At 40.4% G+C, this 17,961-nt stretch overlaps 1 protein-coding gene across 1 annotated transcript; it reads left to right on the top strand.

Moving 5' to 3' along the window:
- The first annotated feature begins 7,974 nt into the window (after positions 1 to 7,974).
- SLC66A3 (solute carrier family 66 member 3) lies at positions 7,975 to 17,758 on the top strand. Its single transcript, XM_068183457.1, has 7 exons — positions 7,975 to 8,269; positions 10,379 to 10,461; positions 10,904 to 10,973; positions 11,626 to 11,683; positions 12,868 to 12,988; positions 14,109 to 14,150; positions 16,034 to 17,758. The coding sequence occupies exons 1-7, from the start codon at positions 8,127 to 8,129 to the stop codon at positions 16,120 to 16,122; spliced, it is 606 nt and encodes a 201-aa protein (XP_068039558.1). The 5' UTR covers positions 7,975 to 8,126; the 3' UTR covers positions 16,123 to 17,758.
- Positions 17,759 to 17,961: the final 203 nt, after the last annotated feature.

Genomic DNA, 17,961 nt, shown 5'->3' with positions numbered 1-17,961 from the left:
GAACATATTTTGCAAAAATGGTTTTTCAAACACATGCACAAGGAATTTTTTTTAAAAAAATTATTTTAATTATACCAGGTTTAAATAGATTTCACCTCTAAAATACAGAATAATAAGTTTTTTTGGATTGAAATATATTTCTAATTCTTCTAACTACTCATATAGGATACTTTTCATGAAGTCTAGATGTGTCTCTTAATCACACACATCTGAAAGGCTTGTTTAGTGCCCTCCTGACAGCCACGTAAGGACACTTCTCAAAGAACATATTATGTCATTTCTGTGAATGGCACCAGCCAATTTTCTTTAAAAAAACTGACGAAGTCTTTAGTAAAAATGTGTAGTCCTGTGTCCTTAATCAGATAAAGCAGCCATGGAGATGCCAAGCATTTCTTGAAGTGGGGACGTGCAGTGGCAATGTGTGTACAGCACAGGAAAAGCCCTGCACTCCCCTCTGCTGTATCCTCCCTTGCACAGTCACTTCAGGACAACAGATCACAACTGGAAACTCTGTAGGAATACCTGAAAAGGAGCCAAAGTATGCAATAATTTTTGGCTTAATTGTCGAAGAGTCCAAATTTGGAAAATGTAGATCTGTGCCTTGTTGTGAGATAACACCAACCCACAACTGACTCTTTTTATGTGTAATTAAGCTAATATCTTGACCTTCTGAGTTCAAGCTAATTGAAATTACTCTAAAATACTAGTGGGCAACAACTGGATAGGACCAGCTCTGTTCACCACAGAACTCCAATTCGTTCCTAATTCCTGTTGAAATCGATAGCAACTCTTAAGTATTTTGACATTTTAATGATTAAAGGGGAATGTTTTGAGAACCACCGTTTCCTATGTGGAATAGATCAGATAATCTCTGTGATATGGGAACATTGTGTAGAATTGAACACCTGATTTTGGTAAATTCTTACACTTTCCTTAATAATTACTCATAAATTATTTTATGTCGCTGCAATTAGCTCTCCAGCATACAATTCCAAAGTTAGTTTGGATCTCCACCATGTACAGCTACCTCCAGAAAAGACCTTTTGGGAATATCCAGGGTCCTAATCAAAACTGCCTTAGCACCTGCAAGTAGAAGGGAGCAAACAGACAAACTCTAGACTCCAATTTCATCCCAAGTTTAACAGTCATTTTTCTTTTACAGTAATTAACTTTGCCAACTAATTCTTATTTATATAAGCAGAGTGTCTTAGAAAGATTGGATGAAATTATAATAGTAGTGAAATCTGTAAGTAATCTGTTGAAAGTCCATTTATCAAAGAGACTGTGTAGATATTAAACTGTGTGGTAAGTTGCTTGTAAAGCATTCTTATGGTGTATCACTTGGGCTTCAGTTTTATAAGCTTTTTTTTTTCCACTTTTGTTTCCAGATCTCAAACAAGGGATTATCCATGTTTAGAGAATTCATTTTCTTTATTTCTTTCAGTTAATGGCACAAGTGGGTAGCTGTATTGATTTAATTCTTCCCTTAGTTATATACTGCTTTATCTTCTATATTTTTGAGTGTAGTTATAATATTTATGTGAACATGTGTTTCCAGTACATCCAGATTTTGTGTGTTTGCATTTTGAGTTCTATTTAAATTTAAAAAGTGTGAAATATATATTTTTAAAAAACATACATAAGTTCATATAAATCTGTGTTTCTTGTGCTTTTAGAACAGTCTCTGTATATAGTTCCCTGATGGCACCTTAAGTATAAAGTTTCATTTAATAAGGCTTATTACTGTAAATCCAGTTGTTTCTTAGAAACTGTATGTAAAACTGTTTCTTGACCTTTAGATTACTCTAAAGTAAAAAAAAAAAAAACCAACAAAAAAAAAACAAAAATCTAAACAGGTTTTCCTACACAGAAGGTCTCATTGTACCGTGACAATTACTGCATAAACATTAAGATTCCTAGAACTGGGAAGAGCGAGGATGATTATGTATGAACATTAGATGGGCAATACTGCCAGTCAGTGCATCATCTTTTTCTATGCATTATGTGCATACATATTGATGTTGCTCAGTTTCCAAAAAGAAATAATTTTCTGAAGTAAAGTTCTTCTTAAATCAGACAACAGTTTTCCAAAGTGGGGCTTTTTTTGGTTTGTTGGGGTTTTTTTGAGGCCTGTCAGGGTCTCAAGTTGCATTTCCTAAATCCTGCAGAGATACAAACCACTAAAACTTTCCTAAATCTGAATGCCTCTCTTCTCTACTTGTTACTCTGAATCCACATCAGATATGTTTTCCTTCTTCAGAAAACTTCATGTTTGTGCCAATGAATTCCTTGAAACACAGATGGGTCTCCACGTAACTCAGGAATTCTGCTGAAAGCTGAAGAGGTGCTGGCACAGGCCTGCCCACAGCCCTCTTCTGTCACAGGGCATAGACTGACTGACTTCAGCTTGTGACCTTTCCAAAAGCGTCTCTGAGAAGCTGTGTGAACCTATGTATCTGCAAAACTGTCAGCACTTAAAAATGGAATTTCCAAGGTCTGAGGTTACAGCCTCATGTCAGTACAAGCCTTTATGCCAGGCTGATGAAGCAAAACCACTGCAAATTTCTATTAACTGTCTCTTAACCCAGAGGAAAGTCTCAGCTGGCATATAATGATTGATAAATTGCATTAAGAGGTAATGTCCAAATAAACTGGCACAATAAAGATAAAAATTATGACATTTGGGTTCACTCTATGACCTGATCACTATATGACTTAAAACTGTGGGTTCACTTTGCCCAGTTACTAATAACTAAATATCATCACTGGACATATTTTATCTGATCTAGCACAAAGCTGATTTAGCAGTTACACTGTTATATCTCTTTAAAGCCAGATACACTGAAAACAGTGTTTACATCAACTCTCTACCACAAAACTTAATGGAATGCTGACACATTGCTAGCACTGTGTTACCATAGAGATAAAAAACCCTACAAAGGCCAGAGTGAAACCCGCACCTGGCAGTGTTTCAGACCTGGTGAGATGATGATGTTTGCTGGAATAAGCATGACTGTAACTGTAGCTGCTCCTCAGTGCTGGCAGATCCATTTGCACACCCTGGGAGAATCTTAAGACATTTAGCAAGAGTGCAGGAGACATCATTCAGTAGGATCTTGGCAAGGGATGCTGCCCTTATGTACTCTCAATTCCTGCTGGAGCCTCCTCTTTGGTCAGATGTAAGTATGGATCTAGAAGAACACTAGTTCCAGATCCAAAAGCTGCAGCTCAACATTCTCTCTGGGCTACAAGCTCAATGCAGATTTTCTAATAGGGACACTAGTTAGTGTATTTTCCTTCTCTTCTGCTCCTTCCAGATCCTAGCTTTGTTAGGCTTTTGGGTTAGGTTTTAAAAACTATGTTTGGCATTCTAGGCTCTTTCAGTACTACTTTTTAGATAGCAATATTATTTTAGATAAATGTCATTACCCAGAATGGCCTTAAGACCTTCTGTTAACTCAGAAAAACATTCCACAGACCAAACACTAAGTCAAGAGGGTTTGGGTTTTTTTTTTTTTTTTTGCTTATAGTACTTTCATTCAATTTGTTATGCTTCTGTTCAGTCTAATATCAAGTAAACCTTATATAAATAAGGTCATGTTTTCAGTTCCCACAAATATATACAACACACTGCAGACAGAACCAACAAACTACACACAACCTCCACTGTTTCTTTTATACTCGTGTCATGCACATTTGTACAACGTAACCTCAAACATGAAGCACACAGGGATCCATTGGACTTCTTTAGTATGAGAAGGATCTTGAAGTCAAGAGTTGAAGCAGTGTCATTGTGCCACCAAGGAGCCTCAGCACAGAGATAACCTCTTCCTCAAGGAGAGCTTTTGTGACAACTCTGCATCAATCTACTACTCAACAGTAAAGCTCACAGTCCTTGGGAACTACAAGTGTTCAGCAAAGACAACCAAATGTGAAGAGTACCTAAAATCATAGCCATCCTTTTTCAATTTTGTTTGAAAGTCTTGATAATTTTTACCTTGTCCTAATCTTGATGTGTCTGGTGGCAGAATGGAGCCTCAAATACGCAGCTTGCGTAAGGACTAAAGTACAGGAAATCACAAATGTGGCCAGAAGGACCTCTTGGAGGCCTCTAGGCCAAGCCCCTGCTCAAAGCAAGGCCAATGCTGATGTTACACCAGGTTGCTCAGGACCTCGTCCTGCTCAGCTGTGAAAATCTCCACAGATGGAGATGTCTCTGGGCCACTGTTCCAGTATTCAACTCCATTCCCTCATGCCTGGGTAGCTCATACCGCTTTCCATCTTTCCAGCCCTACCTTTTTGGTGTTCGAGTTCAGAGAAGCACTGCTGGATCAGCCAAGCTGTTCCTCTGCTTGCTCGAGTTCCAGCTCACCAGCCGAGCCAGCTTTTGTTCTGTGAGCATATTCTCTTTGAGTTTCAACGCACCCTCCTGATCTCCATTGCCCCCATTACATGCATGTTCCTGAGAGGTCCTGACAAACCAACTTCCCAAACAAGACAAATTCTGTTCTTCTGAAGCCCAGAATCTTTATTCTACTATTTGTCTTCCTTCCTTCTCTTGGGGTCTTAATTCTAAGGTCCTGGAGTCACTGATGGCAAGGCTGCCTTTTACCCGAACATTGCCTATTTTTTCTTCTTTCCTTCTTTGTTTATGAGTAACAAATCTGGAACAAAAAAGAATGTTCTTGATGACCCACAAAAATTGGTTGGACTGCTTTTACCCCACTGGGTGGTCCTCCAGATAGCAGAACAATTTTGTATTCCAAAGCAGGCAGTTCTTACAATTGTGAGCTCCTTGCAGTTATTTAAAGCTTCATCTGCTTCTTCTTCATGATCAATTTATAGAAGGTGCCTGCACAGTGTTCCCCATGCCAGTGTCCCCACCAATTCTGACCCATCAGCTCTCAGCTGACTCAGTGTTTATTACAACAAGCACAGGAAAGCTCCAGGCAAATAGAAAGTGTTCTGTGCAGAACACAACTTCTGCTTTTCCAAAAAAGCTTGAAACAACCCACTCATAATGTGCTGTGCCATACTGTCCCGGTGACCCCTAAGAGGTCACAGCCCTGCAACAGTGCTGGTATGTCTAATTCCTCTGGTTTCTTTCCTGAGCTCTATGGGTTGACACACTGTGTTCACGCTCCCTTCCCTGGGCAAACAAAAGAGCCTCCTGTAACCTGTTGTCCCTGGCAACTCTGTCCACCCCCAGCCTTCCTTTATATGTCTCTCAGGGACTATCCCCATCCGCACAGGTTCCTCAGTGGTGGATGCAAACTAGAGCTTAAAACATCAATTATCTATAAAATTATATGTTAGCATTATAAAATGCCTGTTAGCATGGCAGGCTGTGGAAATAACCAGCAAGAGTGCACTCTGCATTCCTTGCAAACCCACAAAATTTAAGGCATTCTGTTCAAAAATTCCACTGTGATAAGCCAACATCATTATGGGGAAAAAATGTTTTGGCTTTTTGTCCTTACTTACTACAAGAAGATTATTTTCCTTCTCTGTGTTATTTTCAACAGGAATCAACATGTGCATTCCCATTGAGGTGCAGCAGTGTTAAACCACTGCCCATCTGCTGCAGAACTGGCAATCTGCACTGGAGACTCAGATGTTATGAATTCATTTCCTGAACTGCAATTTGAAGGGATCTTGCATTCTGCTGCAACTCACCAAAACTGAAACTTGATGTAGAATTAAGTAATTTAGACAGACTAGGAAGAATTTCTCACACTGCTCAGAGATTAAATTTTTTTCATGACCTTGGACGGGGCTGCCCAGCACTGTGACGTCTGTTCCTTCCCTAAGCTGCTTCTCACATGGGCAGCGAACAGAGTGGAACCATTACACAGACAGGACAGGGGAGATGGTAAATCATCCTGGTCATCTGACTGCTTGCAATGCAAAGCAGGATGTGCTTATAAAAATTTAAAATACTGATTAAGCTAAATACTTAATATCTTCTTAAATATAAAAATGGTTGAATAAAATGGACTCATGGACCTGCTTAATAGTTTGAAGTTAGTTCAGCTTCTTGATTACTCTAGAAAGGTACAAGGCAGTACACATTACTGACAATTTTATAGGTTTTTTGGATCACCTTCCACACAGTAGTGCAAATATGCAACTTCTATCTTAGATATTTCTCTGTTATTCTCAGATTATCTGAAATGACAGACACACCTACACCTCAGACCTAACTTTAAATAACTTCATCTTGTATGACAATTTCCCAACTTTTTTAAAGTACATAATGCTCCCACAAAGTTAACAACTCAGTTCATCAAGAAAATCTAGGAGCAGTTACTATTTAAGGTAAACCCAAATTTTCTTTTCCTCTTTTACCTTATTGTCTTTGAAAAGCTTGATTACTTTGCATTATATTACCAGAAACACAGTTTCTATATAAGAATTTTGTATTGGGGGCTATTTATTTCTGAGTTTTGAGATCGTATGTACTTCTACATAAAGAAGTACTTTGTGTACTTCTGCTTCCTTTTATGACTGAATTACCAAAGGGCAACATGATTTACAAATTCAGAATTAGAAATACTGTTTTAAAATACCATCAAAGGTATGCAGAATGAATGCAATGTACCTGTTTCAAGCCATTTTAAGAACCACTGACCATAGTAAAATACAACATTCATTAAAATTAAAAGAAAAAAGAAGAAATGTTATGCCTGCGAATAACCCCTCATGTTAAAGCAATTACATTCTAGGTAAAACTCTGAATTAAAGGTGTAGATTTGACATTCTGAGCAGTCCTGGCCATATGCAGGCATGAAAGAGCCAAGATTCTGTCCACGCGTAATCAGTACAAATGTGTGCTCCTAGGACAACCTTTATTTAGTTCTGACAAACTGAGAAGTACAAAAACTTTACTGGTTTTGTATGTAACTGTGTATGGTGGGTAGGTGTATGTTCTGGAGAAGCTACTCCATCTCCAATAACCTGTGATACATAACTTAAAGAGTAACAATTTTCAGGTCCACTGAAGTTGCTGAAAGACTAACTGGCAAAAAAAAAAGATAAAAGAATGTAAAGGTATGCACACAGGATGATAAACACAGCTGGAACCTGTGGAGAAACAGATAAGGAGGCCTACAGAAAGTTTTTAGTAAATTTTATATAACAGGAAACAACAGCGCATACACAAAGAAAAACTTCAAGGGAAAGTAACCTTTAATATCGAAGCATTCACAGTGAATACAATCACCAAAGATCCCTCTTCATAAACCTCTGGAACCATAGACTTCCAGTAAGAGGTGAATGCATGCAAATTAGTTCTAGGAAAATGATATTTATATATTAAGTAAGAAACACGTTTTAATGAATATATATAGTTATAATGAATAAAAACCCTGCTGTAGTCTCACTCCAGACACAGAATAAATCCACTGTGTCCTGCACAACGCCTGCTTTCTAATACTTCAAATTGTGTTAAAAAGTTTATTCCAGCCAGTTTCGGTATCATCTGACAAGTCCAGCATTTAGCAACTTTTCATTTTGGTGCGCATTTTTATTGTAAAAATAAAGTGCTGCTGTCAGACCCGTGTGATCCCTGCTGCAGGAATTAGTTCCACAGCAGTCCAGAGAGAATGACCTGAAAGCCACGGGCGCTGGAGCAGTCGGGATTCTACTCTGGGGGAGAAAACTGAGCTCCAGCCTACAGCTCCAAAGCCGGAGCTGACCTGCACTGCTCGGGGGTGAACACGGCCCATGGCCGGCACAGCACCACATCATCCCTGCTCTGGGAGTGTTGTTTACGGTAACAGACACATTCCAGGACCAACACTCCGAACCTGGAGCGGAGCGGTTCTCGGTTCTCCTCGGCCCGGTCACCGAGGGAGTCAGAGGTAGGGAGGCCTCAACCAGCGGCCCGGGGCCGGCGCGGGTGTCCCCTCGGTCACCGCGGCGTTCGGCACCGCGGGCCGGGGGTGACCGTGGCACTGCCGCTGCCGACGGGGCCGCGGATGCTCCGCCGGGCCTGGCTCTCCCCTCCTCGTGCCCCGGGCAGTGCGGGCGCCCCGGGCGCTCCGTGAGGGCCGCGCCGGCGCCACCGTCCCTCCACACCCCGCCCGCCGCTCCGCGGATTCCCCGTCCCGGGCCGCCGCAGCGGGATGGCGCCGGGGCTGCTGGACCTGGTGCACTTGACAACCTGGGCCGTGTGTGCCGTGATCAAGCTGCCGCAGCTGGTGGCGGTGCTGAGGGCCGGCTCGGCGTGGGGACTCAGCGTGAGCAGCGTCCTCCTGGAGCTGGCCGGGTAAGGCGGCGGGGGCACACGGGGACGGCGGCGGGAGCAGCGGCTGGAGCCGTGGCTGGAGCCGCGCGTCCCCTCGGCCGGGGGTGCGGGGCCCTGGGGCTGCTGCGGCAGCCAGGGATTCATTCCTTCCTCCGCGGCTCAGGTCAGGCGTGAGGGTGCGCTGAGGGGCGGCCTGGGGGCGGCGAGCATCCCCCGCTGCCGCGGTGCCACATCGCCCCGTTCGGAGCTCAGCGCCGGTCCCGCCAGCTGAGCCCACGGAGCCTTTCGGGAAGGAACTTCCTGTTTTAGTGATTCCGCTTTGTCATTTAAAGGGAAACTCGGCGTTTTTAAGGTGCCCCAAACCGTCCCGGAGCACGCGTGGTGCATACAGCGGCTGCAGAGGGTGTAAGCCTGTGTTTAGGTTATTCAGTGGCCCGTGTACCCTGTGGTGCAGGTGGCTGTACTTGTCAGACAGGCTTCCCTCACCCGAATCTGAGACTTAAATAATTCCTTAAGAAAATTACAAGCCGTGTCAAACTCCAAAGACTTGTGAGCCTGTAATGAGCTTACATGGGCTAGGCTTATTAAATCTTGCTTAAAGAGGATTGTATGAGACGACAAATAAATAAACTCGGTGTGTGCACGTTCAGCTGTGGGTGCAAGTGAGAGAAAACACCTTGAAGAGCCCTGCCTTGTCCGAACCGGGCGGTGGAGGTGGGCAGAACATCCAGCGGGGTAGCTGCCACCTCCCCGCGCCAAGCTAGGAAAGGGGTTTCATCCAGAAAAATCCCCTCACAAAAACGGCGTGCTGTGCCTGAAGGTGCCTGTGCCGAGCCACAGCTCAGGTGTACAGACACCTCTCAGTGGAGCTGTGCAGAATCCCTCAGGTTCCGCCGTGGCTGCTCCCCGCCCGCCTCTCTCTACAGCACTGAACCTGTGTTGCTGCTGTTTATCCTTAACACGCCTCAGAGTAAATGAAGCAAATTGGAGTTCCAGCAGAAATTACTGACCACACAGCCTCAGCCACAAAGCGGTGACAGCACTTCAATAATTCGTGTACGTTGGTGTGCATTAAAAAGGCTTTGTAAGTAATGTTTGAGATGAGCATGGAGTAGCTGGAAATGTCTCTTCAGCACCTGTGTGAGAACCACGGTACCCATACAACTACAGGTTCTGGTCTTCTTTGAAACATTTATTGTATTTAGTAGACTGTTTATCTTTCTGCCTTTAAAGACTTTGACTCCAGTAGCAGGGAGCTGTGTGACTACCAGTACAAACTGGGCTGGTTCTGTGAAATCAACAGAGTGACCAGGCGTGAGGAGTGACACAGAAACATGGTGCTGGTGGCTAGGAGTCTGGTTTGACTCTACGTCAAATAGCACTTCTAGGATGTTCAGATATTTAAATTCTGAATACTGTAAAAGCCAGTTTCTTACAAGGCAGGCTGTTCTTTCTGCCATTTTTCTGCACCAGAAACCATAATATTTTTTCTTACGTAAAACTGCTCCGAGTCCTTTCTGTTTTCTAGACAGCTTTGAATTTTCTATGTAACCCCATGGACTTGAAGGAGAGTTGAAAGTACAGAAAACATAAAAGTTCAGTTACTTTTAGATACTGTATTGTGGAATGGCAGGACGGAAAATTGCCATTGTTTGGTGCACTTAGGAACAGACTCTTAGTCTGACCAGTAGAGCTACACTGAGTAATCTCATAACAGTATAGTCTAGACAGCTTGGAAGACATTTTCTACCCCTACAAACTTTTTTATTGTATAAATTGAATTACAGACATAAATAAAGAAATCAATTATCCTAGAGGTGCCAAGGCTCTTGGAGAGAGACGGTATCTCCTAGGTCTGGAAGCCTTTATTTCTTTCTCACCAGTTATAATTAATAAAATTATGCCTTACAGACTGTGACATAAAGACCTCGATGAGAAGTGTGGGCAGTGAGGGTAATAGAAATAGATTACAGAACGATCAGGCTTGGTCTGTGTGCCTGTGTTCTGTTTGATCAGTTCGACCGCAAGAGCTACACCTATCTGGAGCCTTTTGGCACCACCAAATAGTATAAAAGTTGTGAAGGCATTTGTGTCCCTCTGTGCAGTCATATTTTGTATCTCTCTGTTCAGCCTCCTTGTTTTTCTGAGGTACCAGATCTATTATGGTTACCCCCTGGAGACATACCTGGAGTATCCCATCGTCATTGCACAAGGTAATTTTTGTAAGCCATGTTCTGGAAATGAAATGGGGCTCATTCAGCCCTCCAAGTCTCTGCGTATAGCTACAGTGCTCCACTGCAGTGATGCTGGAGTTGGGGGGAAGAGGGAATTAACATCTCATATAAAACTGAATTCTTTTAAATGCCATTGAAAGAGATGGTCAGGTAGAAGAGAAAAACCTAATTATTACACAGTCACAGTGTAAACTCATCCTTTTGTCTGGTTCTCCACATGGGAGAGAAACATACTAAACACTCCAGACTCTAAGAAAAGCTTCGTTTTGGAGCTTGCAGTATTTTGGTCTTCAATCACATTTGAGACACAAAAGCTGTAAGAAAGGAGTTTCCTCAGAGCTGGTGTCCAGTGGAACGGTGTAGGACTGTGTTTGTGCCCCTTCGGTCCTTCCTGTGACGAGCCATCTTTTGTTCATTGCAGATGTCATTCTCCTTTGCTGTATTATGTATTTCAGTGGAAAAGCGAGACGAGCTTTTTTCTATGCAGTCGCGTATCCTTTGAAACCCGGAGGTTTGGTTTATGTGGCTTGCTTGGTAGTTCTTTGTATAGCAGCTGTGTCATCGTTTCTTGTGTGCTACTATTGTAAATCATTCTCAGGCACCCCTCAACATGTATTCCACATTCACATGATGATTTCTGGGATCACAGTAAAACTTCTGCAGGAAGTAAGCTTTATATGTTTGCTCACTTTAGAAGACTCCCAAGTGATAAAGAGTAAACTAAATTCTTAATTTACATATTTTCTACAGGGATGCAGAGTAGAAATTACAGATTTTTTTTAAATTATTTTTTTTAATTCCTGCCTGCCCATGCAGTTTGTACTTACTACAATAAAGACAGTACTGTTTGGTTTTGGTTTTTTTTTTTTTTATTTCTAAATAGGATTTGGGTTTAAATCTCAAATCTTGTGCTTAGGAGCAGGTTTTGAGAAACTCCAGACACTATTTGACCAAAGACAGTGTGAAAAATAAGAACACTTAGTGTTTCAACCAGTTCTTAATATGTTTTATCTGGATTGTATAGTCTGTTAAAAAGTTTCAATAAGATTATTTCCAGATGTTTAAAAAATCTTATTCCTCAGGCAGTTTTGAGAACTTTGTATCCTATAATTTTCAGTGCTATGAAACTTAACATAATATAAGATTCTGGGGGGGCTGGTACATGCTAACACTGCAGAAGTGGATAATAGACCTGGCCATGGTAAGTGCTACATGATTATCCAAAATTAGATCTTCACATGAAATGATTTTTTTTTTCTGGAAGTATTTATTAGTGGACTTTCTCCTGCATATATGTCTTTGGAAGAATTTATCATTTAGGTCAGCTTTCAGAATAACCAACCAGTTTTCAGATACAGGTTCTTCTTTTGCGAGTAGCTGGAAAACAGCACTGAAAGTAGGGACTCTATGGGGGCAAAAAAGGCATGTTCTGAGATAAGTTGTTACTTGGTGGTGCCTAAATTAAAACTAGCAAATACTTAAAATGTTGAAATTCTACTGCCACTTTAGTCCTAATCTCATAACCCCAACCAATAAACCTTTAACACAAGAGGAAGAGAATAGAGCGTCAAAGCATTTGAAACGGGGATTGTGATGTATTTCTTTTTTCCCTTTTAGTCATACAAATTTGCAAGAAAAATATCATCTGATAATGCCTACAAAAGTTAAAGACAGTCTTTTCTTAGCAGGAGAGAGAAAGTAAAAAAGTAATTGAGATGAACTGGATCTGCTAATGCAAGAGATGATACAGATGGGGAGAAAAGCTTCCGAGCCCTACACTGATCCTTACTTGCGGCAGAAATCCAGGCAGGGCACAAAGACCTGTGTGGAGGCCTCTCTACCTGCTGCCTTTGCAAAACCCCCTTTAAAAGGGGCACTGAGTGAACAGTGCATTCCTGCTACTATTTTTTCCCTCCAATTGGACTAATTTTCCACACATTCTTGTCAGTTTTCTCATTCCTTTATGGTTTGGTTTGCCAGACCTAATGGTAACAGATGGTCTGAATCAACCGCTGTTTAGACTAGGTCAGTCTCATTTTAGCTGACTTTTATAAACAGTTCTATGGAGCAGGTTGAGAAGCTTTTTTTGTTTCTTTGCTTCTCACTGCATTTGCCTCTGTCAAGCATTTGCCAACAGCAGCAACTGTTGAAGCTCTTTGAGCAAGAATTCTTGCTGGGCAGTACCTCAGACATGAGTCCTTGCTTCTGGCCACTTCCAGTTTTTCCTTCACTGTTCCTTATGAAGAAGCCAAAGCACTTGGGTTGCCAAATACTGGAAAAGTGTAAAATTTTTTTTTATTCTAAATGAAAAAGTTACTCCTATTCAGATAATTCCATGGCAGAGGCCATGAGAGAGATTCTCTATCTTTTTCACTTGCTTTTCAGAACCTGTGCACGTTCGTCAGTGCAGCCAGTAAGCTGGTTCAGCTGCAGCATCTCTGGGACACCAAAGATTCCGGACAAGCGAGCGCCCTGACCTGGGGCATGTCTGTATACACCTCTGCAAGTAAGCTACAGACAACTTGGTGTGAAGTACCGAGTTCTCCTAATTCCTTTTTTCATAGGTCTTTACTCAGTCATAGTAGGTAAAGATCTTGCCTTAGTTTCCCTCAGTGCTGACGCCTGGGACTCAGATAACACACAGTCTCTTGAAAACAAGTTTTATCTTTGACACCAATGATAAAAACCAATGACTTACAGTGCGAATATGACCAAGGGAACCAGAATTGAAATAACTGAAAGGCTGTCTTTATGAAGAAAATTTTTCCATGTTCTACGATTTAATAAAGTTACTAGTGGTCCAGCATGAAAAAGTGCTAAAATTTCAGGTATACAGTCAGAAAATGCTAGTTTTGAAAATCTGTCTACAAATAAATACACACTTAATGCTAAATACCTTTAACTCTATGGCTACTTGTAACTACATTTCGTGACAGAATTTATGAACAGTCATTTGTGGAGTTCCTGTGGCAATTCCCCAGTGGTCTGTATGAACAGTTCTACAGCTGTTTGTCAGAAGTGCCTTTTGCATCTTCACAAAACTCATTTAAAATATTCGCACTATGAAACTCACCATCCAGTGATGCTGGATCTATTTCTACATGAAAAAAAGTCAGTAATTAGAAGTTGTGGTGAACAGCAACAGTAAACTTTGTAAATGCTTCTGCTGCAAGTGTGAAATAATTAACATTTAGGTTCCTTGTGGGAAGGGAAGCTGAATTCCTTGTATTTGCAAAACTCGAAGGCACACACGTGAACGTTCCCAAAGGTTGTCATGCTAAATCAATCAACTGTGGGTGTAGCTCACTGTCAGCTCCTGAAGCAGGGGCTGAACAGAAAGAAAAGCAGTAAACTGACCACACCCAATATAGCGTGATAGATTTAAAAGTTCTAATTATATGTGTGATTTTCTCATTAAAAAGACCGTTAATTCGTTGTCAGTCAGCTTTGAGAGCTTGATCTCTGAAGCCAAAATAGTGAAGAGTGGACGCACTAAAAGTAAGAATGTGTACAGTATATATTTTTATGCAAGGTTATCTTCTGTTGAAAAACAGATATTTCATAATTTTTTAAAAGTATAAATGTGTTCTGTATGTTCCACTAATCAGAATTCATTCAATTTACAGCAAGAATTATTACAACTGTAATGACTACAAATGATCTTGCAGGTGAGTGAAGTATGGAATTCTCTGCCTTTCCAAGGGAACAGCTGCCACAGTAGTTTTTAGTTGTTTTGTAAAGCACCTAGAAGGTGTCACAGGAATAAACCAAGAATGTGATAGGTTGGCATGGTGAGGGCACGAGTTACACAGGATTGCAAATCAGGACACAGGATTGCAAATCAGGCAAAGACATCAAGGGAAAAAAACGCCAGAAAACTGCTTACGCTTATCATATGGTGCAACTGGTCCAAAAGACTTTTTTTTTTCAAAAAGCAAAAGCACCACAAAATTAATTCTGAAAATAGCAGAATAAGATATTAAAAATATTTACTATTTTAATAAATAAATGTAGTAAAATATAACTTAAAGAAATCCTGTCGTATTTGAATGAGAATTTCAAGTAATAAGTATTTCACTTATTGACAGCTCTGTGAATTAAAAAATTCTTCTAGAAAACTAAAGTTCAGCTTAGTATATGAACAGTTTTAGGTCCAACATTCAGAAAGTTTATGGCAGGCTGAAAATGAAATGGTAGGCTGGTAGGAAACTCAAAAAACTGACTTAAAATATATGATTTCCAGCAAATTATAAAGCAAATTTATTTAACAGCTTCATACCATCCTGAGAAAACTGCAAGAGCTAGGGAATGTCACAGGTTTTTCAGTAAATTGTTCAAAATCAAGGCTTGGTGGATGTAAGAACAGTAACAACCCCTCTGTACTTCATCTGGTGGTTCCTTGTTCTTATTCAAAACTATTTCATCAGAAACATCACTTGAATGGGTTTTGTAATTTTTAAGCAGCCTCTGCAGCCCAAAAAAGCTGTAGCTTTGCAAGCATTTCAAGTGGGTCTTTTACTGGAAAAGGAAATCCCATTTCTGGCCCACATTTGCACCCCCACGCTTGCTGCTTTTTCTTTGCCAAGGTTAGGAGTTTGTGGGGCTGTGCAGTTAACTGGTCACCAAAGATTTGGCAAAATGCTCATGCAGGGCTTTAGTCAGGGTCAGGTACTGAATCCACATCACCCACAGCTACGTATTTTCACTGAGGGGAGGGAGCTCACTGTGCGGAGGGAGGAAACACCAGGAAGCAAAGCTGGCACTGGGTAAAGCTGCTGTTTGAAATACAGCATCATTCACTCCGGAACATGGAAGGGCCAGCAGCAAACATTGATGCTGTGCTGCTCTAATAGAAAATGTTTCCAATTAAGTTACAACACTGAACACATTGACAGGTAGGAAACAGTCAGGAATCACATAGTTCTGAAACAAAGTTTTGTGTACATTTCTGTGAATATTCCACCTACCAAATGGACATCAGACATACCTATACTTTAAATACCTTCTCACAGGTAGAGGTACTATGCTGTTATGGTTTTTAAAGCTGAGTTAACTCAGGTACTGAAAAACTGCTATTTTGTCAGCTGTCAAATTTTCTGTCATTAAAGTCTGACAGATACAAGTATCTTCTGTCTTCTCGAGGTCTAAACTTAAGAGATGGCAGTAGAAAGCAGTTCCTTTATTATAAATAACACGTGCACCTATAAAGGACATGTGAGCTGTGACTCTGAATTTAACTTTTGGTGTACATATAAATTTATATAAGGCTTCTCATGCTTGTACTATTCTCCAGGTTATAAAATAATTAAAGGTACTGGAGTGTATAATTTTGAGCTATCTCTGAAAGTGATCAAGTGCTAAATGCTGTTTTCTCTTGGATTCATGCTCAGAATGTGTGTGTTCCTGAACATGGTAATTGAAACTAATTGGCTGAAAACCGTTCTGAATGTGAACCAGCCTGTCTGTACACCAGCAAAAGCTTACAAACCAGTGTTGTAACAGCAGTTGATTTTTTTGATTTATGCTTACAATATTTTTTTTTCTCTTTTAGTTCTCATCCGTTTCATAGTCATGCTCATTCTCAATATTTGGGTCACAGCCACAATCCTGCACTACAGGAAGACTAAAAAGACTGATTAGAAGACACTCATCAGCACACATATCATTACCATAAAAAATATAATTAAGCCTAAAGAATTTAAGAATTCTTCAAAGATTGAGGAAGCTCTCTTTCTCTAATATTTACCCTTTAGCATATTTACAGTACTTACAGACCTACAGTATAGTACATTCATGCTTACATTCTCTTAGAAATAATTCTGATAAGATACTTAATTTAAGCAGCATATTTTTATTAGTCATTTCAGACAAGTTTCACTGATAACACATTTTCTCTGGATTTTTTTTTACTACAAGGTATTTCATAGTTAGATGTATATATATTCTGGTATCACTTCAGTACTTTCTGGTTACATATAAGCAATTTTCTTCAATTTTACATGATCAATTTTGCACCAACATACTGACTCGTCCTGCTGCAAGACTGAAAAACCACAACAGAAGTTTGTCTTCTTGCAAGCAACTCAATTAGTTCAACATTAACTGTCTGTATTTGAGGATGAAGAAAATCTGAGTCAAGGCCCAATCCAGAATAAGGTTCTAATTACTAAATCACAAATCCAGCTGGGATTGTAGCACTTACATGCAACACTTAAACAGTACAATTTATACAGCTGATATAGGATACCCATAGTTACTTTCCTCAGTATACCCAGTTTTTATTGGATAAGAGAGCAAAAACTCAACTACTAATTACTTTTCAACCTGAGCTCTCATTCACTGAACATACTGTTTTGGGAACAGCAGGGATTAGAATGTATGGGAACTGATGAAACTCTGACCAACAGTTCAAAATGCTGTTCAAGCAAAAGTTCCTGGAATGATATCCAGAATTCCCAAACGACACGTGCACCTTGATGCATCTCGGCAGACTGATCTCCTGTGGTTGTCAGGTTTTGGTGATTTGTGCTCTGTGGTTCATGAGTTTTTGGCCTGTCAGTGCTGAGTTGAAGAACATATACTTCACTTAAACTTTTGCTTCAGAAATTATAATCAATTTGTAGTACTTAGAGTAAAAAGGGGGAAAGGATATTCTTGACAACTATTAACAGAGGATTTTAGTTTTGGAAGTACTGCCTTCACAACCAAAAGTTACATTGGTAATCATATAGCTTGCCTTCATTTGTCATTACATTCCCCAAAATTAAAAGATACAACATTCCAAGAGTTCTTATGGTATTCTGTTGATTGGCATGTAAAAACCTAGGCACCCTTGATCCCAACACCCTTGAAAACTATGGGAAGACTGCATTGACTTCATTTGAGGCAGGTTTTCTTTGCAACATTCTAAATTGTGTGACTGCTGTGGAGCAAAGGGATCAGCAAAAGCAGATGTTTTGCCAGTGAGCAGGCAGCAATTGGAGCATTCACCGTCAGAAAACAGCTGCCTCATACTCTAAATTTTAGTGGGAAGGGCTGGGAAGAGATGTGTCTGTGGGCATTGATTTCATGTATCCCACGTCACTGAGAGCAAGTCAAAGATGAGTTTTTTTACTGCTCCAATAAAAAGTATAAATCTTTCTATGTTGGTTGAAAGATTAATTGTAAACATTCTGATTTGACTAAAGCTGTGTAAAGTATCTGAAGTGGTCCAAATGGTGGCAGGTGGCATGTGATACATTTTCCAGGTGATACTAATAAATGCTCTTCTTCAAGATTGATAATGTCATTCGTACAGTTAATTTTCATTGCATTTGAGTTTCTATTGTTTCCATATATGGAGAGAAAATGAAATACTCATTACAGGTCATAAATGGGCAGCTTTCACCTTAACACTTGAAGCCTCAGGCTTAATATTGACCTGCCAAATGCTAAAGAACTCCAGCATCTTAAAATGAAAAAAAAAAACCACACTTGCTT

Source organism: Anomalospiza imberbis, chromosome 3 (assembly GCF_031753505.1).
Source record: "Anomalospiza imberbis isolate Cuckoo-Finch-1a 21T00152 chromosome 3, ASM3175350v1, whole genome shotgun sequence".
Taxonomy (NCBI): Eukaryota; Metazoa; Chordata; class Aves; order Passeriformes; family Viduidae; genus Anomalospiza; species Anomalospiza imberbis.
This window is presented reverse-complemented; position numbering and strand designations above follow the sequence as displayed.

Excerpts from the sequence above, each read along its gene's own strand:
- SLC66A3 (XM_068183457.1), top strand. The coding sequence starts at position 8,127 with ATGGCGCCGGGGCTGCTGGACCTGGTGCACTTGACAACCTGGGCCGTG. Across the intron at positions 12,989-14,108 it reads GTCTGTATACACCTCTGCAA|CAAGAATTATTACAACTGTA; the intron begins GTAAGCTACAGA and ends TTCAATTTACAG. Across the intron at positions 14,151-16,033 it reads GACTACAAATGATCTTGCAG|TTCTCATCCGTTTCATAGTC; the intron begins GTGAGTGAAGTA and ends TTTCTCTTTTAG.